This window comes from Electrophorus electricus, chromosome 12 (assembly GCF_041902795.1).
Source record: "Electrophorus electricus isolate QZ-2024a chromosome 12, ASM4190279v1, whole genome shotgun sequence".
NCBI lineage: Eukaryota > Metazoa > Chordata > Actinopteri > Gymnotiformes > Gymnotidae > Electrophorus > Electrophorus electricus.
Window position 1 is genome coordinate 5,162,048 of NC_137508.1, and position 27,651 is coordinate 5,189,698.

The 27,651-nt window shown below is 38.1% G+C and overlaps 4 protein-coding genes across 7 annotated transcripts in view; 3 read left to right on the forward strand and 1 right to left on the reverse strand.

The window, feature by feature from the left end:
* col17a1b (collagen, type XVII, alpha 1b) overlaps positions 1-4,998 on the forward strand; it is a 33,015-nt gene extending 28,017 nt beyond the window's left edge. Inside the window, exon 55 of the mRNA XM_081724322.1 lies at positions 4,685-4,998. Coding sequence (XP_081580448.1) covers positions 4,685-4,704 — 20 coding nt within the window. The 3' untranslated portion in view covers positions 4,705-4,998. The remainder of the gene's footprint in view (positions 1-4,684) is intronic.
* slka (STE20-like kinase a) lies at positions 235-20,460 on the reverse strand. 3 transcript variants are annotated; one of them, XM_027017613.3, is made up of 19 exons: positions 19,475-20,460; positions 16,832-16,996; positions 15,449-15,497; positions 14,236-14,385; positions 13,929-14,001; positions 13,455-13,649; positions 13,005-13,086; positions 12,781-12,912; positions 11,424-12,602; positions 11,207-11,337; positions 10,873-10,996; positions 9,611-9,790; positions 6,655-6,726; positions 5,321-5,450; positions 4,667-4,791; positions 3,946-4,134; positions 3,702-3,827; positions 3,416-3,529; positions 235-3,047 (listed from the first exon to the last, which is right to left on the reverse strand). In XM_027017613.3, the coding sequence occupies exons 1-19, from the start codon at positions 19,622-19,624 to the stop codon at positions 2,910-2,912; spliced, it is 3,504 nt and encodes a 1,167-aa protein (XP_026873414.2). In that variant the 5' UTR covers positions 19,625-20,460; the 3' UTR covers positions 235-2,909. The 3 variants fall into 3 exon arrangements, with proteins under 3 accessions (XP_026873414.2, XP_026873413.2, XP_026873415.2); XM_027017612.3 differs by lacking the exon at positions 6,655-6,726 and adding an exon at positions 7,580-7,672; XM_027017614.3 differs by lacking the exon at positions 6,655-6,726.
* A 1,408-nt stretch (positions 20,461-21,868) lies between these two features.
* Positions 21,869-23,210, forward strand: si:ch211-223p8.8 (dual specificity protein phosphatase 13A family protein). 2 transcript variants are annotated; one of them, XM_027017646.3, is made up of 3 exons: positions 21,869-22,149; positions 22,237-22,454; positions 23,005-23,210. In XM_027017646.3, exons 1-3 carry the CDS (start codon positions 21,998-22,000, stop codon positions 23,205-23,207), a joined length of 573 nt encoding a protein of 190 aa, XP_026873447.2. In that variant the 5' UTR covers positions 21,869-21,997; the 3' UTR covers positions 23,208-23,210. The 2 variants fall into 2 exon arrangements, 1 of the variants encoding a protein (XP_026873447.2); XR_003411123.3 differs by lacking the exon at positions 22,237-22,454 and having other exon boundaries at positions 22,009-22,149; positions 23,005-23,145.
* Positions 23,211-23,233: 23 nt separating this feature from the next.
* zgc:153981 (dual specificity protein phosphatase family protein) lies at positions 23,234-27,112 on the forward strand. The gene is made up of 3 exons (XM_027017647.3): positions 23,234-23,860; positions 24,141-24,358; positions 25,271-27,112. Exons 1-3 carry the CDS (start codon positions 23,736-23,738, stop codon positions 25,480-25,482), a joined length of 555 nt encoding a protein of 184 aa, XP_026873448.2. The 5' UTR covers positions 23,234-23,735; the 3' UTR covers positions 25,483-27,112.
* Positions 27,113-27,651: the final 539 nt, after the last annotated feature.

Below are 27,651 nucleotides of genomic sequence, written 5' to 3' on the forward strand. Positions count from 1 at the left end.
TTTTTTTTACAAAAACAAAAGTTTTCCATATGTTTGTAATATTGCATATTTAGTACATAATCGTGTTGTGGGGGAAAAGACCTCAATTCACTCATACTTGCCGATTGAGATGAAAACTGCTTAAACTATAGCCTACAAAAAAAAGTCTTAAAAGTGAATAAAAAGGAATTTTTGCATCTACAGCACATGCAGTGTAGGGGTTCTGTTACAAAACACAAAAGGGATTACAATAAATAAAATGGCAAGATTTTATTTACATCATAATCAACACAGGCATTGGACACATTAGCCAGACTAATCTGCTTTAGACATTCCATCCAAGTGCCACAAGATGTAAATGTCTTTGTCCAGCATATGTCCTAGCATACCACCATGTTAACCTAGTGGCAAAGATCGTGATTTGTGATATACTTAGGCAGCTATAAGAACTCAACCGAGGGAACTACTAGTGTAACAACTAGGAGAGAGAATATGGTCCAATTTTCAGACAAATCCAGCATTCAGGATTTCAGCAAGCTAGAGGCATATGGACACAACATTGCCAGTGTTGTGAATGTAATACAGAAAATGTGCTAAATGTATATCTTTTGCAAAAGCCTATTAGAAAAAAAATAGGACTTAACATGCTATACGAGAAAAGTGATGCACCTGGTAAAAGCACTGTTGTCAGCGCTGATGTTCCATACTGCTGGGATTTAGCTTTGAATCCCAGCTGTGTCTTATGCAGTCTGTATCCAAAGCACCCTGGGAATTAACTCACTTTCCTGTCGCCCTCTTCCCTGTTACTATGCAACAAACCAGCCAAGCAGTCCTCATGGTCTCATGATTTGAGAACAACAGCTAAGGATACATGATATGTAAACTGAAAAGATGCAGTAGCAGGCCTGAATACCAAAAAAGTGAAAAAAAAATGAAAAGCATGTTAGGTCTTACCAATGATATTACAGAAAAACACAATCACTGTATATCCAATTAAATAAAGCCCACATCCTTCATCAGAAAATTAAATTAACTACAGTAAACTAATGAATATGTGCACATTTATACTTGGTGCATGCAAAAAAGGAGAAAGAAATGTAAAGTTAACAAAATATAAGACGCTACAATGATGTATTTAAAAAGCTACTCCTTTCTCAAATAATATATAATACACAATATTTATATATTTTTTATGTATATATATATATATATATATATATATATATATATATATATTAAAATGTAAGTTAAAAAATACAAAACAAAAAACCAAAACAAAAACAAAACAACAAACAAACAAACAAAAACACCTCAAAAAGGGTACAGGGCCATTATTGCCTTGTCAATAAAGAAATTAACTCTGGAAATGTAGGGCTTCACTAATCTATATGCTCTATTGTCCTAAAACAGTGATACTATTTAAATAATTTTTCACATAACACTCAAATTTTACATATGGATTGCATTCACCAAAGACGCATATTCTAATGCCCAGGATAAAATCCTAACCATGTTATGTTCCATTTGTAAGGCTTTCTAGAGATCTTTCGTAATGATACATCTCACCATGACAGTATAGCTGGCCCCCCAAAGGAATACCCTAGCATTTTTCAAGCCAATATCCATCTACTGTGCCTGAAGTATATGGTAGATTACCACGGACAATACTTTTCACATTTTCTTGTCCTTAAAAAGAACTGAACAGTCTATTCATCTAAAACATACCTGAAATAGAAGCCAACAGGTAGATGTTTGAGAAAACCATACAACAGCTGCCTTCAATTTTACATTAGAAATGTATCTGAGTTAATGGGCATTTTTTCCAGGAAATATTTTACATGGTAATTAACCACACACTCCTACACAGATGGAATACACAGCAATTAAGTTGAAAAATGGTGGAATATCCCTTTCACAGCTTACATTTATTAAGTTATGTGGTATGATAGAACACATGATGAAAAGCTGAAGTTTTATAGTCATTTGCATACAATTTCTGAAAAGGCAGTTGATGATTTAGATAAGAAATATCAGTAGATCAATTCAACAAATTCAAATAAAGAGCAAATGTTGCTGTAACTGGGAGAAAAACAGGGCTGTGTGAACATTATTTTGTATAAACTAACAATAAAGCTGTCTTAAGGGACACTTCTTTTGCACATTTTTGAGAGGAATTGGGGTAACAGACAAAATTTACAGAATGGAGGCATCATCTTAAATGTTATGCCTCTTTAAATTCCAAGAAAAAAAAAAAAACCTGAACCCTACCAGACTAAATTTCTTGCTGTTTGATACGAAAAAAAAAAAAAAAAAAAGACATTATACATATTCCAACTTGAAACGCACAGACTTCAAAACAAAGAAAAGTGTGATGTACATACTGAATAGAAAATTCAGGCACAAAAAATAAAATGCAAATTCTAAGATGGGCCTAATAAAAAGGCAGCTAATGTATTATAAAGCATGAATTTATGCACTCTAACATGAGTTGCAGATCTCCCACAGTTCGAAGCGATTACAAGAAAGCACTGCTAAGCCCCTCCAGAAAATGTTAATTTCCAATAATTATTTCCTCAAAAGATAAAATAACAGCCTGAGTGTACTAGTTATATAAATCTGTGACAATGCAGTAATCATGCAACTCCCAGCAGACTAGAGAAATAGAAATTAACAGTTAATCCATTGGATTCATAGTTGTACAGGATGACAAAGGAACACACAAGCTAACCCCCCTGACATTTTTTTAAGATTAATGTTAGCTATTCATAATTGCATTTTGTAAAATTCATGCCATTATGACCAATTCTTTTTAAACCTCAATAGTCCTCCTGGCACACACAGTAAACTTAGATAATGACCACAAGGCTGTGCTGTTCTACCAATAGAACCTTCTAGTGCCTGAGATACAGGAGGATTATGTGGGTTATAAACTAGGAGTGGAGGCTAGGAATGGGGTAGAATTTTGAAACTCTGCTTTGGGCAGTGGGGTTAAGGCACTCTGACTCCCCACTCATCTTAAAGAAGACTTCTTGTTCTTGGATCTTCCGAGTGAACTCCTCTTCAAGAGCCTTGAGCAGAAAAGGAGAGGACAACATGTTCAATTCAGAAACACAAGCCAATATGAAGTTCAATATTGCACAATATCTATCTATCTATCCATCTATCTATCTGTCTCTGTCTGTAAACTTCATTTATTCAGCCCCTTTCTAAGTCAAATAAAATAGAACATTAAAATAATAAAGACAAAATCATGAAACCATCAGAAGCACAAATTAGCACAGTACTCATGGCTGCCACTCAAAAAGCTAAAGAATGTGTGTGTTTCAATAAGTTTCTTAAAAGAGGAAGTGGAATCCGAAAAATTGAGGCATCAGAAAAGTTTTCTGTGGTTACACATATCTGTGCACATCAAATCTCATCAAATCTTTTGCAGTACCTTCTTCCTGGGACGAAGCTTCTCTCTCCATTCTTTAAGCTCCTGGCTGTGCTCCTCATCCAGCTCCTTTAGTTTTTGAGTCTCATGTTCAATAAGCAGATGGCATTTCTCATTCTAGAAGACAAGGACATCTGTTTACTTACATATGAAGAACCTTTATTTTCAGTCACAACACAGGAATCATAAGTGTTTTTTGACACTGGTGCATTTTCTCCAATTAGAGTAGTAAAGCAGGCGGAGTACTGAAAGTTGGAGTAAAGTAACAAGTGTGTATGTGTGTGGGGACCTGTAGCTGCTGCAGCTCCCTGATGTTTGAGTCACACTGAAGCTGCAGGTCTCTCATCTGGTTCTCGTGCTTCTGGTGCTGATGTAGCCGTTCATTCTTCTGCCTCTTCTCCTCCTGTGTAGCAAACTGTCCCAACAAAACACAGAATGAGCACACAACACAGACATGCCCACTCGAATCTTATGCATATAAACTGGCAGTTAAAAGTTGCTGAGTGCCTTCCCTGCCAGATGCTGTGCTTTACCTGCTTGATTTTCTCCCGGTCCTGCTCCGGGGTGCCCGTGGCAGTGATGCGCAGGCTCTTTTTGAACATGGCCATGCGAGTCTTGGCCTCGCTGCGCTGGATCTTGGGCAGACGGCCTCTCTCCTGAGCCTGCCTGTTCTTCATCTCTTCTATTAGGCGCTGGTTATAGCCCTGCATTTGCTCCATTTCCTATTATCCAGACACGTTAGAGCACAGGCATCAGTGCACATGCACATACACTTACGAATATTTCTTTTGTTTTTTAAAAGTGAACATGTTACAACAATACAAGAGTTGCTGACTTTGATATTTTCAAATTGTTTTGCTAGTTTATAAACAAGACATACTACAGAAATGTTCTTCCAAAGGCAATAACAGTCATACAACTAAATGGGCTTGGACAGGTATATGATTAAATGGGCTTGTGAAACTACACTCCAGCTTAGCAGGGGTTTTTTTTTTTGTGATGGTTATGCAAACAGTGATGAAATAACTACAGTTTTCACCTGGATTTGAACTAGATTCTAAAAGCGCTTCTATAGGTGCAAACAGACTTCAAAAATATGCATAATATACTTTTTATATGTGTATCATGAATATAATTCATGCAGCAAATGAAAAGGTCTTTTGAAAATAAAAATAAAAAATTCAAATGCTTTGGCTCAATTAAACCTTCCCCCAAATTTCAGGTTCTGATTTAATGGCTGTCTAATTTACCCACTTTTTCATGTCTCTTCAGGAGCTGGTGCCTTTGCATGAAGTATTGATCTTTCAGCTGCTGCTTCAGCAATTGGTGCTTCTCCTGCAGATGGCGCTCTTCTAACTCCCACATGGCTGCTTCACGAGCTGTGGACAAGAGAGTGATATGTGAGATATTAATATCACAAAGACCAATGAATGACAGTGAGAGGCTGAAAGAGAAAGGAAAGAAGAGGAAACATACAGATTAAGACAGGTTGTACAGAGTTACAGTAAATATATAACATCGGACAGCTACTTTCAATACGGTCTAACTAAAAACACATGGAACATCATATTAAGATCACTCTTATAAAGTATCTGTGCTACATCCCTTGAGGCTAAATGCTCAAAAAAGAAGATGTTGGACTGACAAACAGGTCAAATTCATTACAATTAAACATGTAAAACAAGTATATTCTGTGCTAACGGGAGAGTACAGAAAAGTATGTCACACTGTGGTCATACCTTTCTATAAATACCCATTTTCACTGCTGCATCGTGTGAGATGTTTCAGACATGCATCATGCAAAACTTTGGACAAGCAACGCACTTAAACTTTATTATTCGGTGAATGGTATTTGTAGGTTCTGCAAATTCATATTTATACATGCAGTCTGGTTAAGTAGCGTGAGACCTCTCATGAGCTGCTGCTTGTGGTTGAGGCAGTCCCGCTCTATGGTGGCGATTTCCAGCTTGTGCTGCTGAATGATCTTCTTCAGAGCACAATCCAGCTCTTGCTGCTGCTTCTGCAGGAACTCCTGTTCCTGGGTCGAGGAACAAGAGCAGGGCAGGAGGTGACAAGAGAGAGAGAGAGAGAGAGTCATGAGAGAATGAGATCTGAAGTGGCATTAATTAAATGTCTCAAGCTACAGTGGCACAGTGGCTGTGCAACCAATCACAAAAAAGGTAGACATTTCACACTCAAAACAGGTCAAAAAAATGCTGTCTGAAAGTGCATTTAGAGAAAAGTGAAAGATGCATCAACAGCAAAAAAATGTCTCGCAATAAGACAACATTCACATCCCATGAAACAACGGTACAGCCTGATATGGATGGGTGGAACATAAGGTAACCAAGAGAATAAAGCATATTACAAGGTCAAGGCTTCAAGTGATCATTTTGAATCCGCATTAAGATTAGTGCTTATAGAGTAGGAGAATGAGTAATACAGACACTGCTGACATAAATCAAAAATATTTGTATCTGAAAATATTAAGACGGTTTACAATTATATTAAGGTCCTTTTAACATTTTCTCTACATACTTCACTAATTGTTAACTTAACCACATAGATAAATGGGTCATGATGAGATATCCCATGGTATGTGTCCTAGTGTAGCCACAGTGATGGTCACCAGCTTTTCTGTTTTTGAACATAGAGCCATTGTCACACAGATGAGAACAGTGTGATTGAAACATACAGAAACTCAAACTGAGTTGGAGTAAATTAGACCACAGTACAGTATGTTTAAAGAGAGACACTGCACCATAGCACAAACATAGAGACAGCACTCCAAAAAGAAGAGCACCATCTTGCCCACATGTGCCTTCCCCATCATAATGCAGTACTCAAGTTGCTAAGCTTGTGAAAGTGCATGAAACCTAAGACAAACACACATATGTGTGACAAGTGTACTAGACAACAATTGAGAAAAGACAGTCTTTTCTGTGAAAGGGACACAGTCAAGTTTTTCAGGCAGAGGTCACTAGATAAAGGACTTCTTTTTAGGTCACATTTAATGTTTTTTACATTTTAAAAAACAAACAAACAAACAAACAAACAAACAGGCAACATCAGTGGATGTATGTAGCAATGTGTCAGTGGATGTATGTAGCAATAAGCCTACGTGTCTCGCTCCGATATGTTTGGCACAGAATGAGTTTCTCTGGCCACACTTCCATACATGTGGTGGTAACCAGGCACATGTGAGCAGGGGCAGTGGCAGGAAGGAGGAGGGCGACACTTACATCCTGCATCTGTGCGTTGAACAGAGCACATGAGGACAACTGAAAAGACTGTATCATAACCTGGGCCACAGCCTGTGGAGCAAAACACAGCGCACGCTCCCACATCAGGGACAAGACACTTGCATGCTCGCATGTGCGCGCACATACACACTCACAGCAGTTTATCACCTCTCAGAGCAAACAGAAACACACACACCCACACCCCACTTGCAGTTCCTCACTCTTCCTCGGCATCTGGTGATGGGCTAAGGTTAAGGGTTAAGGCATTAAGACTGGCGTGCGGGAGAGGGGCTGTAAATTCAGATCCTCCAGGCTAACAGAGCAGGGGCTTGTTAGGGAGCAGTTGAATGCAGAGGTCTTCAAGTCCTCTTCAGGACAAGACTTCGTTTGGTTCAGTATCCTCCACATGCTTGTTGATGTGAAGCATTAATAATAGGCACAGCAAGAATAGATATTAAGTACAGATTAGTCTGTTAAAATTGAGTCCAAAGGCCTGATCTGGTGTCCGAGTAAGAATGAAGGAAAGAAGGGACTGACTTGCTGAGTGGTATTAGCTCAACATGTTGCACAACCCATCTGAAAGCAGCACACCTCTTTTATGGAGGGAACAGCATGTTTCAAGAACAAGACAAAATGTCAAATATCCATAAAGAAAAGACTGGATTGCGATTTACAATGGTCTGTTCAGTCCTTGTGTGCTGTATATGGCAAATAGCACCACTCAGCTCCAAAGTGAAGTGACAACAGTTCCTGGACACCTTGCAAAATGCTAGAAGAGGACGTTCTGTATGTATGAATGTGTGTGTGTGTGTGTGTGTGTGTGTGTGTGTGTGTGTGTGTGTGTGTGTGTGTGTGCGCACACACGCTAATGTATATGTAAAATAGTTGGATAGAGTGGGCTTGTAATGGCTATTGAGATATTTACCTCTTCTTGCTGAACAACAGCTAGGTCTTCCTTTAAGCGTTTCATAAGTTCTTTTCTCATGTGTTTGGGTGACAGGCCGACTTCCTGTTTGACCTATGGCGTACGATTATGCAAACAGATAGGGAATTGAGGCTTGGCTGTGTCAAGGCCTGAGCACAGCTGCCATGATGTATTAGTTGAAGAAATGTCATGCAATGATTAGTTTGAAAAAGAAACTTTACTAGTGTGAGGATTAGTACCACTGAAAGTTATCTAGATCCAGTAATGAGTTAGTGTTGACTTATGTTTAAACAGAGATCAACCAGAAACCCTAAGGAGGTTGTCAGACAGGTAAATTGATTAAGTTGATGTTATTATATATATATATATATATATATATATATATATATATATATATATATATATATATATATATATATATATATATATATATATATATATAAAAATCAGCCACCATATCAGAAAGCATGTCAGATAAGTAAAAGAGATAGGAAATGTTTTAAGGATAAACCCAGGTCTGTTGTTCGCCTATGCAATATTACTATGATAATGCTGAATGTAGTAATGTAGTATAATCTCTAAAATGATGCACACTATAACACACTATATTCACAAGGAAAGGCAGGGTAGAGACAGACTCTGTGGTACTTCCTTCTAGCTATGAAGGTAGACAGTTGTGTCTCCCAGCCAGTAGTGGCACATTGCACACCTGGAATTCATACCCAACGCCCAGTTATTTGATCTTATTTCTACACTTTTACTGGTTTTTTTTTTTTTTTAATCCAAACATCTGAGACAACAATAACTATAATTTCATAACAAGTCCTGTGTCACAGAAAGGTTAATGAGGTCATGAAATAAAATTAAGTTTTTCAGGCGGCACGCTCACTATGGTGAATGTCCAGAGATAGCATACAATAGCATGAGGAATCCTGTACATAGCTCTGTTACTCCATCTGCATTCATCTTCACTCAATAGCCAGCTTAATAATGTACTTTAGTGTGCATCATGCAATAGAGATATGTATTAGTTCTAAAGGAAAAAAAGATAAAATCTATTATTTAGGTATAACCAAAGTACCATAGAAGACTTTTCCCCCCCTTTTTTTTAACATATCTGATAGTCAGTCAAAGCCCTCCACCACAGCACAGAGGATCACTCTCCAGAGCACTCTCACACAATCAACATCATATCAAAAACATCAAAGAACAAATCAAAACAGGATTACATGGTGATACATATTACTACATTAACCATGTTATTTAAATGTTAGAATGCTATAAATAACTATGGACTGTATTTTAAAAGAGAAGAGGGTCACCAAAGCATACACTGCAGTGCAGTACAGTGCCGTATCTGAACGATTCATGCACAGCCATGCAGAAAGAAACAAACAGGGCAACAGCTGAGCAAAGAAGGCATGCTGCCAGCACACATGTGAAAACAAAACTAAAAAAATAAAGCAATTACTGAAAAGTATAGCCACACATCTGCAAAAACACATTATTAAAACCATGCCAAGCAAGTAGCTGCAGTGTCCAACAGAAAATGTGGGGAGATGTTCCAGGCATACCTTTATTTCGAGTCTCAACTGCTGCTCTGTTTCTAATGAAGTGTTAAAAGTTTGCTTTGATGTCAAGGCTGAAGCCATGTTGCAATGGCTGAACAGAGCCAAAGTGTAAATCGTGATGACTAAAGCCAACCAGCACCCTGCCCTGAACTGTTTAAATGTTGGAATACACAGAAAGGCTGCTTGGAAATGGCCTGTAAGATGACCTTGAAGACAATGCAGCTGCAAGATGCAGTCATTGTGATCGGAAAACAAAGCCACGAGTGTGGACAGATAACATATGCATGCATATAGGACCTTAGTGAAGGCTGCACCCAGATATAAAGAATTCAGGAAAAAGCCATTTACGCATATCTCTGTGAAGCACAGCCCCTCCACCGCACAAAGACAGACCAATACAGCAACAAGTCTACAAACACATATACACAACAGTAACTGTGACTGCCTTTCTCCCTCATACCTCTTTCTTGCGATTCTTAAGCATGTTCTGGAACTTGGAGAGCTCTTTGTCCTGCTCTGCTTTGATCCTCTTAGCTTCATCCCTCAGGCGGTTGGTGTGGTCTTGCTCCATGCGCTCTATGCTCTGCTTCTGCTGCTTCTCCAGGTTCTCCACCTCTTGGTCGTACTGGCGCTTCTTCCCCTGAGAGGGCGAAAGAAGGTAAGAGAGAGATGCTAAAATGAGGAACTGGAATGCCCAGCAGGGTGACTTTATCCTTGGGAAACCTGCCCAAGTGCCTGAGACTTAGATCAGGTACACAAGCCTGAGCTCACTGTGAGCACCTGCCAGTCCAGGCATATACACAGATAGAAACTGCACAGTAATATGTTAGGGAACAACTCTAGGGGTAAATATACAACAGAATAACTCATGCAATGAATATTACAAATTAAAAGTTCCATATAGGACTGACTTAGTTCATTAAAAAAATCACTTTTATTAAATAATAATCTTAATTCACATTAGGGAAATCCAAAAGGTGTCTGATAGATCAGTAAGCTATATGAGCCGATCAAAGCATACTTTAATTGAGCAGGATCAGCTATATCCCACTTGCTTTAAAAAAGCAAGGAAATTAGTGAAAATTCCTCTTCTGCCACTGCGGTGATATTCACCCAACAATTATTCCACCAAATCTAGACATGCCACTGAACTCTAGTTCAGAACCTGGTAGCATTGAGTACACCTGATCCATTATACCCAAGAGTTCATTGTTGAGTTATATAACTTGGGTAGCTAGTGATGGACCCAGTGTGACCTTCACTTGTTTTTCTGAACAATCAAGTTCATCTCAAGACAAGGAAATGGCCTGTGCTATTTATGTAAGCATCAGATCCACCAGTTACAAGAACTTTAAAATGTCAATGGTGTGGATTGACTTGTGCACTGTGGAGATACATTACCTGGCTCATCCCTACTAATAATATTAAGGACATAAAAGAGATGCCAGTGAGTAGTTCCTGTAGCTCACCTGGTAAAGCAAGGTGACATACTGTCAAGCTAATAAATATGCAAGTCACTCAGGATAAGAGTGTCTGCCGGAAATGTAAATGTCTCAAATGCCAATCCTGGAGGGTTTCAGCACTGCAGAGTTTACCATCCGGGATCCAACACAACTGAATGTACTCACTAAAAACTGTGCAACACTGTGTCCTTCCAAATTGGATTTGGGTAATTGAGCTGCAAACTGTCTGACGTGTGCTGAGAGGGCATGAAGCACTGACCGTCATCTCCTGCTCAAAGCGACGGTACAGCTGCTCTCTCTGCTGCTGCAGCTTGTTGCTGAGCTGCTGATAGGATCTCTGCTCCTCTTTCTGCAGAAGCCTCAGCTCGTGCAGCTCCTGACGCCTACAAAACGACCACATAAAACATCACATCATTGCAGTGAACAGCACATAATGCCACCCACAGCACAAAATACCCAAATGGAATTGTAATTTTCTAGAAATGTAGACTACCACCACTTTCAAACGCTACAGTGGCCAAATATAACAAATACAACACCATCATCAAGAAGGAAAAAGCCCTGTGTAATGTATTGATAATAGCAGTCAGTACCTTAGAAACCTCAGTTCCTCACTCTTGGTGTCATTATCAGTAATTATTTTTGAAGTGGTCACGCTGACCTCCACTCCATCCACAATAAACTTGCGTGTTTTTTTCAAAGTCTTCTTCTGCCGTCTGGTGTCCTTTGGAGGAACATTAAACTTCATGAATATAAATATCATAAAAGATCAATCTGATGCATCTGGGCAGATTCTGAAGATATTTTTACCTGTATAGAAACAGACCCCTCCTTGCCTTTGGATAGGAAGCTGGAGATAGAAAGATTTATGTCAATGCTGTTGGTATCTGCTGCAGAGCTACTTCCGGAATCAGAATCCTTCTCGACATCAGGTTTAACTGCCCTAGGTGTATTTTGGTCCACATCAGCTTCTGTAGCTGCTTCAGAGGATAATGATTGCTCCTCACTGGTTTCTTGTGGCACACTGTCTTCCTCTTCCTTTTCTCCATTAATGACAATGACAGGTGCCACATCATTACTCCCGCTCTTCTTTGTCTCTGCAGGAATGTCTTCTAAAACTGTGGTGGTCTGATTCTCACTTTGAGATTTAGACTCCTGGGTTTCTTTTTTAGGTTGGTCCTCTGAGGGTTCTTCTTGAGGCTTCATCTTTTCTTCCTCCTCATTACTCTCCTCCTTTGTAGGCTTGTCAGCAGAGGTCTTTTCAACCACTTTTTCTGGCTGTCTATTTTGTATGCTCTTGCCTGTGTCTCCTTTAGTCTCAACTGAGCCCTCTGACTTTGCTGTGACATCCACGCCAGCCTCACTACATTCAACATTAGCTTCTGTGGAAAAGCCATCACCCTTGTCCTCTGATTTGGTTTCTTCTATGAGTTTAGAATACTCTTCTGCCTCTGTTGCAGTTTTGGGCTCTGATTCCTCAGTCTTCTCCATCCATTGATCTGATTGTACATTGTCCATTTTCCTTTCCTCCTCAAGGTTCTCTCTATATGCTTCCTTTGAAACCTCCTGCTTCTCCTCTTCTCCAGTTTCTTCACTGACAGTCACAACCTTCTGGACAGCAGCCTCCTGGGTCTCCATGCTGACTGGCATTGGGGCACTTGGTTCTTCAGCAGTGTTCTCCTTATCAGTAGTTTCCAGAGTCTGGATTTCTCCAGGCTTTGACACACTCTTGTCTCCAGGATGTGAGCCCTCAGCATTAAGTTCGGTATCTGTGGTTCTGTTCCTAGCCTCTTTCTCAGCATGGTCAAGCTGACTGGAGGGCACCCCCACAGTGGAGGTCCCCTTGCTGACCTCAGCCGAGCGGGGCTCTGCCTGTGGCTCGGCCCTCTCACTGACTGATTCTAACACAGATGTGTTCTGAGAAACTTTGTCATCGTCTATGCTCCCAACACTGGTTTCTGACAGTGCACGTTTGTGTCCTCGTATGTCCTACAAACACAGAGAGACATCGTGAAATGGTTGTTCATTTTAAACCTCTTTATCAACATCTGATAAATAAAGGCAGAACTCATTTAATGCACATAAGAGAATGAACATATCCACTAATGTATACAAGTGTTAATGTTCATCATCAAGTGATTTGATTCCAAAGAATGAACTGCCATACCAGCTGTGTGTCTGGTTCGTCTTCCTCCTCCTCCTCTTTGCCTTCCTCAATCTCCTCAAACACTTCTGCTTTGGCCTCAGCAATCAGCTCAAGCAGAGGTTTGTTATTAGTCACACTTGCAACAAATGGATGCTGAAAGCACAGAATTAACCACAAAATGGTGACATCTCAAGGTGAAAACCATTTAGCTTTAGGAACGCTCTGTCCCTTTATGAGTAAGTCACCTGCATAAGTTGAGTAGTGCTCCATCTCTGGTCTACATTCTTGTCCAACGCTTTCTTCAGGAAATCACTGAACTCTGGAGACCTTTCAACAAGTTAGGAATTGCATAAAAATCCATCCCTTAACTGAAAATCTCGTCTTCACCAAAGACTTTATAATTCAAACTGAAAAACTGAAAGATATGGTGCCATGCAATGCAATTTCTGTGCTCTTGGTGGGCAACTGCTAATCTGATTCATCATTACTCATTCAAGCAGCTTGCAGGCTGGATACATCACTACTGTGAGATCAATTCAAATGCTATTTATCAAATCAGTGTCTCTTTGCATAAAACATCCTTAAATTAATCCTCAATTTTAAAAAATTAAACTGGAGGATCAAGTGAATTCCTCATCCACAGATGAAGGGAATGAGAATTTGCACTTCTCATGGTAATGATTCAGCAGGCATACCATCGTGAAGGCTGCAAAAGTGTGGGGGGCTCAGACTTTGCTATTTTGAGCAAGACTCTCATCGGGTTCATCTCGTGATTGGGTGGCTCGATCTGTGCCAGCTCGATCAGTGTGATCCCCAGAGACCAGATGTCTGCTTTGTAATCATAAGGCCTGTCCTTTGATGTTTCACACATCACTACCTCAGGAGCCATCCTGCAGACACAAGAGGAGGAAAATAAAGACAGACAAAAAGTGGGAAAATAAAGGGAACAGAAATAAACAATGAAAAATGTGTTTAAATACAAGTGACGCATTAGCCAAGATATTAATCATAAATGTACTTTTGTTACCTTATGGCATTAATATTTTATTGTTAAAAATAGATTTCTATGAATATTTTTAAAATGCTTATCATAATGCTCTCCATATTTTTAACATCATGCAAAAGGCTAAAAATACTAAATTTCCCAAACAGACAACAGCTGGACTAACCAGTAAGGAGTTCCAATGAAAGAGTCTCTCCTCTGAAGGGTCTTTGTGTTCTTTGCAGACACTCCGAAGTCAGCTGAGTGAAGACAATAATCCATATTAATACGCATGTCTGGAAGCCATAGCCAACAAGACATGGGAAAGAAAACTTTTTGGTATGTCTCTTACAATATTAAAAATATATATATAGAATCTCATCTTAGTTTACTGTTTTCATGCTCAGTATATAAACAGTATATAAATTACCAACACATGCTAAGTAGGAGCCTAATAAGCAGTACAACTGGATGCAGCTAGCAAAGTTTCTCACCTAGCTTGATGTCACCATCTGAGCTAAAGAGAATGTTTCCAGCTTTCAGGTCTCTGTGGATGATCTTGTTCTCATGGAGATAAGACAGGGCCTCCAGGGACTGTTTACACACGACCTGGATCTGTGGCTCTGTCAGGGGCCGCTCGAGCTCTGGAGACATAAATACTCAATTAGATGCATCCATATACATATATAGAAAATAGTACAAGGTGAAAACAACAAAGTACAATAAAAAAAATTAAACATGAAAAATACAGATCTTTGTAGAATCGTGTAAAATTATGCTTAAACCATCATAAGAAAAATTAACACCGTACTGACTTGGTTAGGCACATTAAGCCCTCCTCTGACTAACTCTTTAAGGCATCATTTAAAATGTGTCGCCATTTTCAACTAGACATTAGAGCTAAAGCTAAAATAAAGCTATTTCTGTTACAGTCCCTCATAATCCTGTATAATGCGCTGTTGTTTCATGGTTCTTTATAATATGCTGCTGCCCTTGGCTTGCTGATAACAGTCCAGCCTTGTGACAGGAGAGCTGTGACCTGGGCCCTGCTGGGGGGGGGGGGAGTGAGGCCTACTCGAAAGAGACAAGGGAGAAATAGTCATACCAGCACAAGCACTGAGTCAACTCTCCTGCTCAAACTTTTCCAAGGATAACATCTCTTCACTAACAGCACCCCCTACGAGCACTTCAGATTCAGGTATAAACTGGAGCATTGCATATATGTATGACATTGTCATAATGAGCACTAAACGTTTGAATCATTCTATAATCAGAAATATTTAGCCACTATGTTAGTGCCCCTAAAATCTAAGAAACTACTAAAATAAATGTATTAATAAAAGATCTAAAAATGCACCGTTTAACTTACTCTCCTGTTTGATTGTAATGCTATTGAGAGGCCTAAATAATATGACTTTCATCAACTGGTATAATGTGCTCCCATAACATTTACTGGAAAAACAGTGTAGGATGGTTTCAAAAACATATCCAAATAATACAGCAGAAAAAGCTGAGTTGCTTAAAGACACCAACCACTCCTTGAAATCGGACCTTAGATAATTACATGCTTAGACCTTTCCAGTGTCAAACTGAGCATAAGCTTGTGGCAGTGAAACTGAGGATAAAGGAATTAATTTGAGATAACTATTCAACTGATTCAACTGTTTTCAAAGTCTCTTTTCCAACAATCAAGAAAATGAAACTCACCCAACATGACAGCATCAACTGCTCCTCCTGCACAAAACTCTATAAGAATCTAGAGACAGAAAGAGAGCGATGGAGCAGACATATTGTTTTTAGAATAATGATTAATTTATCTGAGTTTCTGTGTAATTCACCATCCAAGAACAACAAATGGACTAGAAAGGCAAAAGCTTTTAGAAAAAAAATGGGTGCTCACAACCACATTACCTGATCAGATTTTGACTTACATTTTGGAATAAATCTCTGACATAGGCAATAAAAAAGCTAAGATTTCAAAGGGTTCTGGTGTACTGCCAGATGGCCATTATTCAATTATACACCATTATGTGAAATTACGGTCACTGTAAGGTATGAAATTGCAAACTTTGTAATCCATACCACTATGCCATTCTGACCAGAGCCATGAATGCCTGGTTAGACGTATCAAGTGGTATGAGCAAAATCAACACAAACCATGTATTCGGCACTTTCGGTAACACACCACAAAAATAGTAAATTACTAGGCCCAATTGCACGAAAACCATCACAACTCACAGAATAATTAAATTAAACAATTAAATTAATTGTTTTCCACATCTGATACATCTAAACAGTGAAGTTAACATCGACTGATCAAATGACTTGAGCACATATTTTGCTCATGGTTGCATTAATATTTTAGATATTTCTGTTGAAGATCCTGCATGCTGTGCAAACCATCTCCCAGACCATTTAAAACTGTTAACAGATGACTGACTTTATATGCTATTCCAGTTTTAAGCAAACATGGGAGTGTTGGTGCATTAATCTCATCTGACAAGACTGCAGAAGCAAGCCAGTCCTACATGTAAGTTATTCATGACTACTTTCTCTGGTTATTTGTAGCAAACCATTACCCTCACATATATACCAACCACAGGTGGGGGGGATCATTTGAAACCACCTAGACATAATTGCTTTGTGAAAGAATCCACCAATGAATGGGCAGACAGCAGGCTGTGGGCAACTGAAAGTGACCCGACTCATTATAAGATGTGTAGGGCTGGTTGTTATAGTGTCGTTGGTAATAAAAATGCCTCTCCTGTGTGGGACTTGAGTTCAAACCTTCATTGAAAAAGTGCACCACATTATACCAATAAATGTCCTTTGGCAAGACTCCTAACACTACATTTGCCTACCTCTAACACAATAAGTCAATCTGGATAAGAGCATCCGCCAAATGCGTAACATGTAAATAGGGCATACAAGTTATAGTTACTGAGTTAATTTACCAACAATTACCTATATAATTTTCTAAAGTTGAAGTGCAAACAGTATGACCTCACACCTAAAGTAGGTGTGTGTGTTTATTTGCATAATCTGAGAAAAACCGTAAGAACACAGAAAAGTTAAATTGGAGCTCTTTACCCATAGTTTGCTCTCATAGTAGAAGGCATCAAGCAGCTTGACTATGTACTGATGGTCGCAGGAGGCTAGGATGTCAATCTCTACCATGTAGTCTTCCAGCTCCTCCTCTGTCTTGGTGTCAATCACTTTAGCAGCAGCCAGAATGCCTGTTTGCTTGTTCTGAGCCTAAGGCAAAAACATGAATGAAAGGCAGCTGATCAGATGAAAATGTTTACAAAGGCCAAAGCACAGTAAACACTGTACTGCAAAACAATGGCACTGGTAAGCACATGTATTTAGACCACTACTAAAATTTGTTTAGATCAAGTCATTAATTTAATTATTTTTACTGAAAAACAACTGCAACAAACATGGCTGATTTCATAATGTATCTCATCACATTTTGAATTTTTGGTGGGATTACAGCCCTGATTTGACCGGCTTTTATCCTTTATAGCATTTCAACTGTCAGTATATTTTTGGAAAGAAATAGTGGGGCAAGAAAAGTGTACTCCCTCTGACCTACTTAAATACATATCCACATCTTCCCATCTCACTCTGCCAACTGCAGTGACATTCCTGTGGAACTAAACCTCTCCATTTGTAAAAGTCATTAAATCAATATGGCCATTCTTAGACATACTTAGACATATAGTGTGTAATCTGGCAAAATACTTTGTTATTAGTTCCCATTATAATGATATGGTGTTCTAATAGTAAAGGAAAAATATCTAGAGTAAATGCTTTTAAATATGTACTGAACAAAAAGTTTCATTTAGTGATCTAAATTTGCAACTTAATTTCCTATTGTAGCTATTACAGACTTGAAACTGAGGTTCAAAAAAGCAGAAGGAAGAAAGAGAGAGATGAAAAAAAGACAGTTACCTCAGAAGAAGGCATGTCAAAAACTGTTCAAATAAGCAAGCAAACTTGGCTATGCTAAAATAAAGCTTCAATTCATATATCTACAGTCACTGCTAATGAGATAAGTCAAATGTGTTGCTGAATATCTATTTTAAGTTACTAATGGGAGGAGTGACATAAAAGTCCATTCCCTACTTCACAACCAGGAGCACAGGTGCTATTTTGAGAATGGCTACAAGAATAATGTTTATGGAGACCAAATCACAGAAGCAGAGAAAGGAAAGAATGAAGTATGGCAATGTATGTGTGGGTCAGACTTTCTATTTACACAAAGCATTACATCACACGCTCACACTCTGGTTCTCTTTGTACTAGCCAACGCCTATCCCCACTGTAATCAGTGAGGAAACAAACAGATGAAGCTTTTTTGAATGTTATGATCCTCTCATCTTTTATTAAGCTATTCTACCTAAATCTAGCTATTTTATGGGAGCAACACATAGTATTCCTGAATATTATTAGACGAAAGAAAGCAAAAAATAAAAAATAAAAATATGAAATGAGAAGTAAATGTCAAACATCTCATTACTACAGGACACAATGAAGACTGCTCAATTGGATATTAATTCACTCTAATCTGCTACAGTGACCAAGCTAACCTAGTTATAAATACAAGTTACCAACTTTAAAGCATGGTGTTTGCTTTGAGGTAGGGACTGTAACACATGTAACAGATTTTAGCAGCATTCTCCCACACTCTATTCACACAACCATTAGATTCTCTAGTCCAGAGTGTATGGGAAGGAACACACTCCATGCTTTCTACACAGATCAGTCTGCAAAAACACTGCATGCAATGAAATCTTAAAATTAGAAGATTTTACAGTAACTACAAAGGATAAGTCAGCATGTGTTAGTATCTTACAGACCACATTGTTTAAAGTGTAGCCAACATCCCCCCTGAATTTGGAAAGTTATGCCAGTACTAATGAGCAGTAACTTAAGTTTTGTATAAAAGAACAAGCCATACATTTCTCAGGAAAAACTACAACGATTTTCCAACTGCATCATAAATCAATCAACAGCTCTTTCCTCAAACATTGTCCTACCAACCCATTTAGCACACATTATTCAACAAAAGCAATAACTATCTGGCCAATAGACTGAATAGATAATTAAATTAACAGATTATTGGTTATTGTGTAAAGAAATGAAGTGGGTGGCATGTTGGAGACACCCAGACAAGTGCATGGCAAAGCACAATACATTCCACAATAGGGAGCAGTAACAAAGCATTTGGACTATTTGGTAAAGTAGATGATCCATGTCGATCCTCACAAGCATAACGTTTTTGGCTGTCAGCAATAACTGCCATTTTTAAAATCAGAAAATGTCAAAGCCTCTCTACATAATGTAAGATATGTATGAATTTCTCACGTCTATTTTAATAGTATTATTATGCAATCACATGCCTTCAAATCATGCCCACTTAGTATTATGTCCTGTTTGTTTCACAGTTGAAGTTGTCAACCTTTTTTTACTACCATATCAGTCTATATCAAAAGTATATCAGCAGCCTATTATAGCATTGTGACATAAGTACCATGACATAAGGTCAAGTATGTTAATGTAAAATTGAATTACTTAAATTTAGGGTCGATGTAAAATATAAAGATGCCCATATACTCTCCAGGACAAACTGAGCGTTGTCCATTAGCTTGATATTTCCTTGTTTTCACTGGAAATCGAAATAGCAGTTTATGGACATCCATGAGCAAAATCAGTATCTGAAATTTTTACCTTATAAACCTTCCCAAAGGCTCCATCTCCAAGTTCACCGACAATTTCCCAAACTTCTTCGGGATTCAGGTCTCTGTGGACGTGCTCATACTGTTTTTTCTTCTTCTCAGTGCCCAGCTTAAATATTTTTCGCAAATTGAAAAAGGACATATTTTGGGTCGGAATGTACACTATTAAAGCACTAAATTCGATAATGACCACTAATCTCAATCAAATTACGTTTGCCAACAAGATAGCTATCGTTAGGTGTCAATACCAATTCCTTATCCAGCTAGGTTAACTCGTGCTACACATTTGTAGCTTGATAGGTGACAGCCACAAACGATTCTAATCTTGGATGCTGCGAAATCCACTACTGGCTAGCTAGCCTGTCAATACGCTTTCGACTATTTATGTAGCTAGCATATATCTATAAAATGTCCATAGCTGTAAAGTAAAACCATCCGCAACTACGTCCATAGCTAGTCGAAATTAGAGACACAAAATAGCATTCTTCTTCCTTGGATAGCAGTCTCGTTCGTTGGCTAGCTAGCTTGTTACATGTCTTTTGGTTCCTCTTATATATTTGCTGGTTAGTCCATCTTTGAGAATCCACTTTAGAAAGGCGAAACTTTGCGCTGTGCGATTTGGTAAGGTCACTGAATTCCTCCAGCTATCTAGCTACCATATATCCTTCAACAAGTAGCTACCACGCAAGCTATGGAGTACGAAAAGCAGATACTGATACCCAAACTAATCGAATAGCTAAGCTACAGTACCCAGACGAACTGGTTACGGCCCAACCAGCCCCCTGAAGCTCGTCCCTGGCTTAAAAAAATAAAATACAATAAGAACCCGATTGACTTAAATCAGTTACAAGTTATATGTCATAAGTTCATCAACGTCCACTTCTAACGTCCATTCTTCTTCATGCGAGCTCGTGATCTCGCTTCCAGCTTCTTTGGAGACACGCGAACCGTTTGCGACACAAGGAGTGGATTTGGAAAGCGCGTGCACAGCGTCGACGCGAGCACCTGCGCAGGCGCAGTCCAACACAGACGGTGACGCTGTAGTTTGGGACGGGCTATCATCGCGTGTCCTTGGTTGGGCTAACTTCGTTTTTACGTTTTGAATCAAATATGTTTAATACCTTGTTATAATCTAGAAATAGTAGCTACTAAATATTAGTAGGTATATTTCTCAAAAAATATTAGCTAAAATTGCTTAAACATCACTAGGTTAGTTTAAACGTAGGATAGATCTTATGTGAATATAAATGTAAATGAGTTTTGATTAGACTATATTGTGTGTCTACATCTACACATAATCATATGGAAATATTTCTTCTCTTTTAAAAATATAAGTGCTAATAATATATTATAGGTCCATTGGTCAAGATTCAAGAAACAAAATAACGTTTAGGTTAAAGTGGGGTGAGCACAACAATGGAATTTTTTTTTTATTTTAATTATTTGGATCCGATTTCAAAACCCCCAAAATCAAAAGTTGAGAAAATTGTGACAAACAATCCAAAAAATGTAATTAACACAATCATTAAATTAAGAGCAGTTAAAAAGATGTTTAGATTTAACTGAAATATTTTATATCCACATTTAGCACGTACTATTTGTGTGTAGCTGCGTTTATCTGGTTGATTTGTTGCCTCATGATACAGTTTGACGTGGCAAAAAAATAAGACTAAGAGCTGGAGATACGTCTGCTAGGCGCTGACAACACAGCAAAATTAAAGAGATGAGATGAGACGGAATCATATCGCGATCAGATTTGAATAATCGGTAAGAGTATTTTCTTATATTTAATTTGGATTTAATGTAAAAGTTTCATGTTTGATGTAACATTCCTCTATAAAGCAGCAATAAGACATTTTCCAATTATTCTTCACATTATGAAACGATCATCATACTGACACCTACTGGTCTGGATGTTTCAGAAATTGAACTAAATCTGTTTTGAACGTGGCTCCCTCCATGTGGGAAACCCGCTCTATGGATCTTAAACTGGTTCGTTTGAGGACTATGGAGCATTTTGATTCTTCACATTCTGTGAGCTGCACTTTATAGAAATAAATAAATAAATAAATAAATAAATAATCACTTTCATAAATCTACTTTGCTACGTTTTGATCGTAAAAATGATCTATTGCTCCTTTACGTTTTCTATTGTGCTTATGATGTTTAACTTCTGTCTTTTAGGGAACATTTCGACATAATGTTTCAAGACAACAGGTTTTATTGTTTCCACTTCATTACTCTGTTTTATGATGGTATGAATTTGGCCTACCAAGAAACCATCCAAATTAAACCATATTGCTCAAATTGTCTAAGCTATCATGTTTAAATAATTTAATACATGAAATCACACCCACACTCAATGACAATTTAGACAAAAAAGCGTAAGTGCAAACACACTGACATCTACTGGAAAACATGAGTTAATGCAATGATCTAACACCTGGCCATGTCATTCAGCAAGCAAGACTTGTAGGAGCACAACAAATCTCTGTCAACACTGAACACTGAGAGGATGGGTTCTCATAAAAGCAGCAATGGAGAAAATTGCCTTTCCATTCCATGTGAATCTCCAAATATCGAACAGTTGGAGGACATGTTACATGAAGGTCAGCTTTCATGTAATCATGTTGATGAAGTCTGGCCCAATTTATTTCTGGGAAACATGTAAGTCTGTTAATATTTGTTATAAGATGTTACAGCTTCCATGATCAGTAATCTCCTATTGTATAATAAATGTGACATTTTTTACAGGTATATGTCTCATGATAGATATGGTCTTTGGAGACTCGGTATTACCCATGTTCTGAATGCTGCTCATGGTAAAATGTGTTGCAAAGGAAGTGATGATTTCTATGGCACAACAGTGAAGTATTATGGAGTGGCAGCTAATGATCTTCCTACATTTGACATGTCAGTTTTTTTCTACCCTTCATCAAAATACATTCATCAGGCGCTCAGCACTGCAGGAGGTATAGTAAATTTCAAATGTACTGAAGTTTTGAAAAACCTTTGCTATGGCAAAAGTTTGGGTAAATAATAACATGTAATGTGAAAACATTTTCAAATTGTAAAATCACCAGCTAGTAATAAATAGCTAAACAAATTGTAAATTATTGTGGGGAAAAGACGTATTGGTAGCCAAAATTGAGAGAAACAGTATATTACTGACAGAGGTCCTTCATCAGCTGTGCAAGCAAAGTGCTGAAATGATGAATCCTTGTGTACTTCACTGCATTTTGGACTACTTCTCTCTACATGTACTATATTCTTTCAGCGTTTTATTCTGTACATTGTTTTAATACATTTATGATCATTTGGACACCAAGTTTTTTTGTTTTTTTTCTTACCACATTATAGCATTTAAAAAAAATTTTTTTTGAAAGAGCTGGTTGTGTTAGGACTCTAACTTGGGTTGGAAACTCTTACAGTTTTCATCAGTTTATTCTGCTATAAAGTGGATACATATTCTTATCTTAGTTAGCTACACTTTTACTGACGTTTACATTGCTTCTTCCCCAGCCAAGATTTTTGTACACTGTGCTGTTGGAGTGAGTCGCTCTGCGACCCTGGTCTTGGCTTATTTAATGATCTATCACGATTACACATTGGTGGACGCTATCCAGAAAGTTAAAGAGAAGAGATGGATTTTTCCAAATCGAGGATTTCTTAGGCAGCTTATAACCCTGAATTCCAAATTACAAAGAAAATCTCAGAATGAGTGACTTTGACATACAGAAGACTAGCCAAATTCTTCAGCTCTAAAATTACTCGATGCTCTTCCTCATAGTTCAATGTGCGCAATATATTTTTTGACTATCAAAGCCAAATTTCTTTGCAACACTTTTGAAATAGTATGTCAATGTAGTTTGTCTTCTGAATCTGGTTGCTCTGGAGCGGCTGTTATCAACAATATAAGCAACAATGCCACTGCTGTTGTCGTCCTCCTTTCCGTCGCACACAATGCGCCCATGCACAGGCTTTCCCTCCGCCCTGCACTCACTGTCACTGGCGGAGAATATGCCTCATCGCTCGACCCAGGCTCCTCGCTTCACTCGTCAAACGCTGCATGATTTTCCTCTGACTGTTCTGTGGGAGTGCGGGATCGGGTGACCGTCAAGCAGAAAGAGCACCTGTTCCTACGGATCAAGCGTGTTATTGGAACACGACGTGGAGCTCGCTGGGTGACACTTAATAAGGACGGCGTCGCGAGAGTATCTTTTCCGCTGTTTTTTGCCAGTTCAGAGATAAGAATGACATCCCAGAAGAATAAAGACGGACTCGCCGATATCAAAGCATTGGAGAATATTCTGGACACATGCAAACTTGATCTAACTGCTATCGATGAGGTCTGGCCGAACTTGTATATCGGGAACGTGTAAGTGTTACATATTTGTGTATATTATTGTCTATTATATACATATACATGCAGCAGCTTTGTATCCCGTTAAATGATTGTCTACGTTTATTTAAGATTATATGTTAGCTCGTAGTTACATTGTATCCTGTATGACACTTTACATTTAGAATTAAAATGAATAAATACACTCTAAAGTTTTCTTTGTTTCTCTGACAAAATGGTGTGATTTCTTTGAGGGCACTGCGTGAGACTACTACGTACATTTTTCCGAAATGTAATCGTGTCTTGTTTTCTCCAGTGAAATCGCTCAGAACAGAAATGCTTTGAAGAAGATGGGGTTCACTCACATATTGAATGCTGCACATTCGAAACAGGGCAGCATAGGCGACCAGAGCTATTATGGCAATGCATTTGTTTATTATGGGATCCCTGCAGAAGACTCTTCGAAGTTTGACCTCAGCGCGCACTTCCGACCTGCGACTGATTTCATTCACAAAGCCCTAAAAAAGAAAAATGGTAAGACATGGTCTACTATCTGAATTATTTGGGTTAAGCAATGGCAGACCTGTTTTAGCATTATAAATGTTGTGTATTTAGCACCATAAAAGGAAGATAATTTAATTTTCACAGGTGAACTGTTGAGATATGAGCTACCCTCCCAAAGACAATACTACCACTATTATGCAATCGTCTCATTCATGCTATTGTAGGTTTTATGACATTTTTTTAATTGTAACTTGAGGAAATAATAATAATAATATTTTCATGCAGCTTTCTCAAGGATTCATTAATCCAGGACACATTAGAGATGGAGGGAGTGAGAGGTGTCAAACAGCAAACTAGACAACACATAAAAATAATTCACAAGAAAAAATGGAGAAAGTGGCTAAGTGAGTTCTGAAATCTGAAATGTAGAGGGAAGGTATTCCACAGGCAGGATGTCATAGCTGATGGTAGCTGAAATCCACCAGTGGATAGAGGAAAAGGGGAAGTGAAGAGGAGACAAGCAGAGGAGGAATGCGGGGGTCGGGTGGAGCGAATGGGATGGGACAGGTCAGAAAGGGGGCCAATCCATGGAGAGTTGATGGTGTGGAGCAGAGTCTTATAGTCTGTATGAGCCTTTATGGAGAGCCAGTGAAGATTTTTGAGAACAGGGGTGACATGGATGGAGAGAGGAGGATGATATGAGTAGCAGAATTCTGAACTAACAAGATATATTATGAACGTTTCATAGTTCTAGCCAAAGCAGGTGAGTAACAAACAGGTTACTTCCTACTCTGATGAAAAGATATATTCCCATCAGTGAGTTAGTACTTGAGATGTTACTACATTTTGAATTTTGAAGAGGCAGCAAAAAAAGTAGTAGATATCAAACATTAATATATTATTGTTTTGATACTAATTCCAGTGTGTTTATTTTACTTACAGGAAAAGTGCTTGTGCATTGCATTATGGGAGTGAGCCGTTCATCGACCCTGGTTCTGGCTTACCTTATGTTACATCATCATCTCACTCTCCGTGGTGCAATTCAGAAGGTCATACAGAAAAGAGCTATTTATCCTAACAGGAACTTTCTGCTCCTCCTTCTTGAGCTGGACACCCAATTACAGAGAAAACGAATGCTATGTCCAATCCTCTGACAGTACAGCATTGTTATGAACACTCCAGTCTAATGCTGTGGCAAAAGAGACTAACCACTGTTTACACTGTTTATACATAAATATTTCCCCATGTCAAAGTATATAGGATTATTTAAATGTAAAAACATATTTTAAATGAAACTATACATGTTATTTACAAGCAGGTTTATCTTGCAGAATACAGGCTGGATATTTCCCTACTTATAGGGTCATGATTAGATATATTAACAATATTAGAACTGACAGAAAGACTCCCTGTCAGAGAGCCCTAGATCCCCTTTTACACTGAGTGCCATCACAGCCTTAAATCCACCAAGAAGAGCAACAGCCTTCCAAACTAGGAAACAGATAAGAGTGCCACTAGGCAAGCTGCTGAGTCAGAGTCAATCACCACAAATGTAGCTCTCAAGTTTAACACCAGATTGTGGAAAAAATGTGCCTCCAGGCAAGGAGATGTTTGAAGCAGACACATTCTATTCAAGCACATGCAGGGGAGGGTTACATGAAAAATCCATAGTGATAAACATGGGATTATATATAAATGTAGGCTTTAAATAATTACCCTATACATTGTACATTGTTGTAAGTATTTGTTTTGGTCATTTTTTCAGATTAGACTAATGCATTTTGGAAGCTGATATATGAAATGTACAGTCTAAGAATCAAATATAAGGATCAGCTTTGAGTAAATAATTATTGTTGTGTTTGACACTATAATAATGTATTTGACTTGAAACATGAATAGTCCAATTAATTACTTTCATTTTTTTCGGGGAAAATGTAAGATTTTAATGTTAATGATATTTTAAATGACATTTTGTCTTGTTATTATAGGATGTGTAGCTTTGGGAAACAATGTAACCCTCTAATTAATAAGCTACAGTGGGCCATGTTTTAAACAGGTACCACTCTTTGTTTGCCCCAGCCGCTCTCACTGTGCTGGGAACATTACTGGACACAGCCCTAAAGATAAAATGTAATCAGTCATACATGGAGTAAAATTTCTACTACTTTACAAATGCAACAAAAACACAGTCTGAAAATAAAGCATCATTTGCCAAATAATCTTATGATGCTATTTATGTGCCTCTGTGGAATAGTTAATATTAAACTACAGAGCTTTCTATCTCCTATTATCCACAAGCTACAATTCTTTGTGACATAATAGTAGTACATTAATAGTCAATTAGAGTTTACTTCAAGGTGGAACTAACAATGCAATGTAGTTAACACAGACTGACTAATCCAACCTGTTGTTGGATTCATGCTGTTTGTGGAATTATGCTTGCAAGAAAAAAAATGGTTTCACACAGGGTAGATAATGAAATTAGCTCTTCCTGTTGAAGACAGTGACTCCAGTTGGGCCTATATCACCAGGCCTACAGTAATCCCCCAGAGAAAATATGTGTTCTAATGGGGTTTTATGATCCGCTTCTCTGAGGATTCTAAGCCACAGTCTGATAACACACTATGAAGCATGAGCTAGAGTCTTGTGGCAGAAATGAATACTCAGTTAAGTGGTATTTGCATACAAAGCCATGACTTAAACATGATAAGCAAAGAGCCAACCAGTGATGCCAAGTCTTTTATGTAATTTGATACCCAATAAAGTAAATATTCAAATGTGCAATGGAAAAAAGCTGGTTAATTTAACTCGTTTGAAATGACAAAATAAATTCCTTCCATTCTTACTTTCTGAACTCAATATTTTGGATGCAGGTGCATATAGGTATTTACAAATATTTAACAGTGTGTTATAAAATTAGAATCAAAGTACATTTAGTATTCATTATTTTTAACTAAGGATCACCTAAGCTCAGAATGATGACATATATAGGAATCCTTAATAATAATGTTCCTTTCAAAGGCATTAGAAGAGTAGAACTCACACAGCTGTTTGTGGTATTGAATGTGTCCAGCAGAGGGCAGTGCCCCACTTTAAACAAGATGAGAGCAGTCTGGCCACAGTTTCTCAACTGAGGTAGCAAACAGGTAACAGAAAATCTTGTGAGATCATAAATTTTTTACATCTGCTCATAGAGTGATTTTTAATTGTACCAGTAGTTGTTTATTTTTGCATGACTCTGAGAGAAGAAACAAAATACAGCTTCAGATGTGATACAAACATTTTTATTATTTATTTTTGCTTTATTTTTATTAAAATTATTA

What these genes read in the sequence shown, in the direction of transcription:
- si:ch211-223p8.8 (XM_027017646.3), top strand. Translation starts at nt 21,998, where the DNA reads ATGGGTTCTCATAAAAGCAGCAATGGAGAAAATTGCCTTTCCATTCCA. An exon ending in AATTTATTTCTGGGAAACAT is followed by an intron (nt 22,150 to 22,236) that starts GTAAGTCTGTTA and finishes CATTTTTTACAG; the next exon opens with GTATATGTCTCATGATAGAT. An exon ending in GGCGCTCAGCACTGCAGGAG is followed by an intron (nt 22,455 to 23,004) that starts GTATAGTAAATT and finishes CTTCTTCCCCAG; the next exon opens with CCAAGATTTTTGTACACTGT.
- zgc:153981 (XM_027017647.3), top strand. Translation starts at nt 23,736, where the DNA reads ATGACATCCCAGAAGAATAAAGACGGACTCGCCGATATCAAAGCATTG. An exon ending in AACTTGTATATCGGGAACGT is followed by an intron (nt 23,861 to 24,140) that starts GTAAGTGTTACA and finishes TGTTTTCTCCAG; the next exon opens with TGAAATCGCTCAGAACAGAA. An exon ending in AGCCCTAAAAAAGAAAAATG is followed by an intron (nt 24,359 to 25,270) that starts GTAAGACATGGT and finishes TTTTACTTACAG; the next exon opens with GAAAAGTGCTTGTGCATTGC.
- slka (XM_027017612.3), bottom strand. Translation starts at nt 19,624, where the DNA reads ATGTCCTTTTTCAATTTGCGAAAAATATTTAAGCTGGGCACTGAGAAG. An exon ending in TTCATTGGAACTCCTTACTG is followed by an intron (nt 13,650 to 13,928) that starts GTTAGTCCAGCT and finishes TTGTGTCTGCAG; the next exon opens with GATGGCTCCTGAGGTAGTGA. An exon ending in AGGGGTCTGTTTCTATACAG is followed by an intron (nt 11,338 to 11,423) that starts GTAAAAATATCT and finishes GTTCCTCCAAAG; the next exon opens with GACACCAGACGGCAGAAGAA.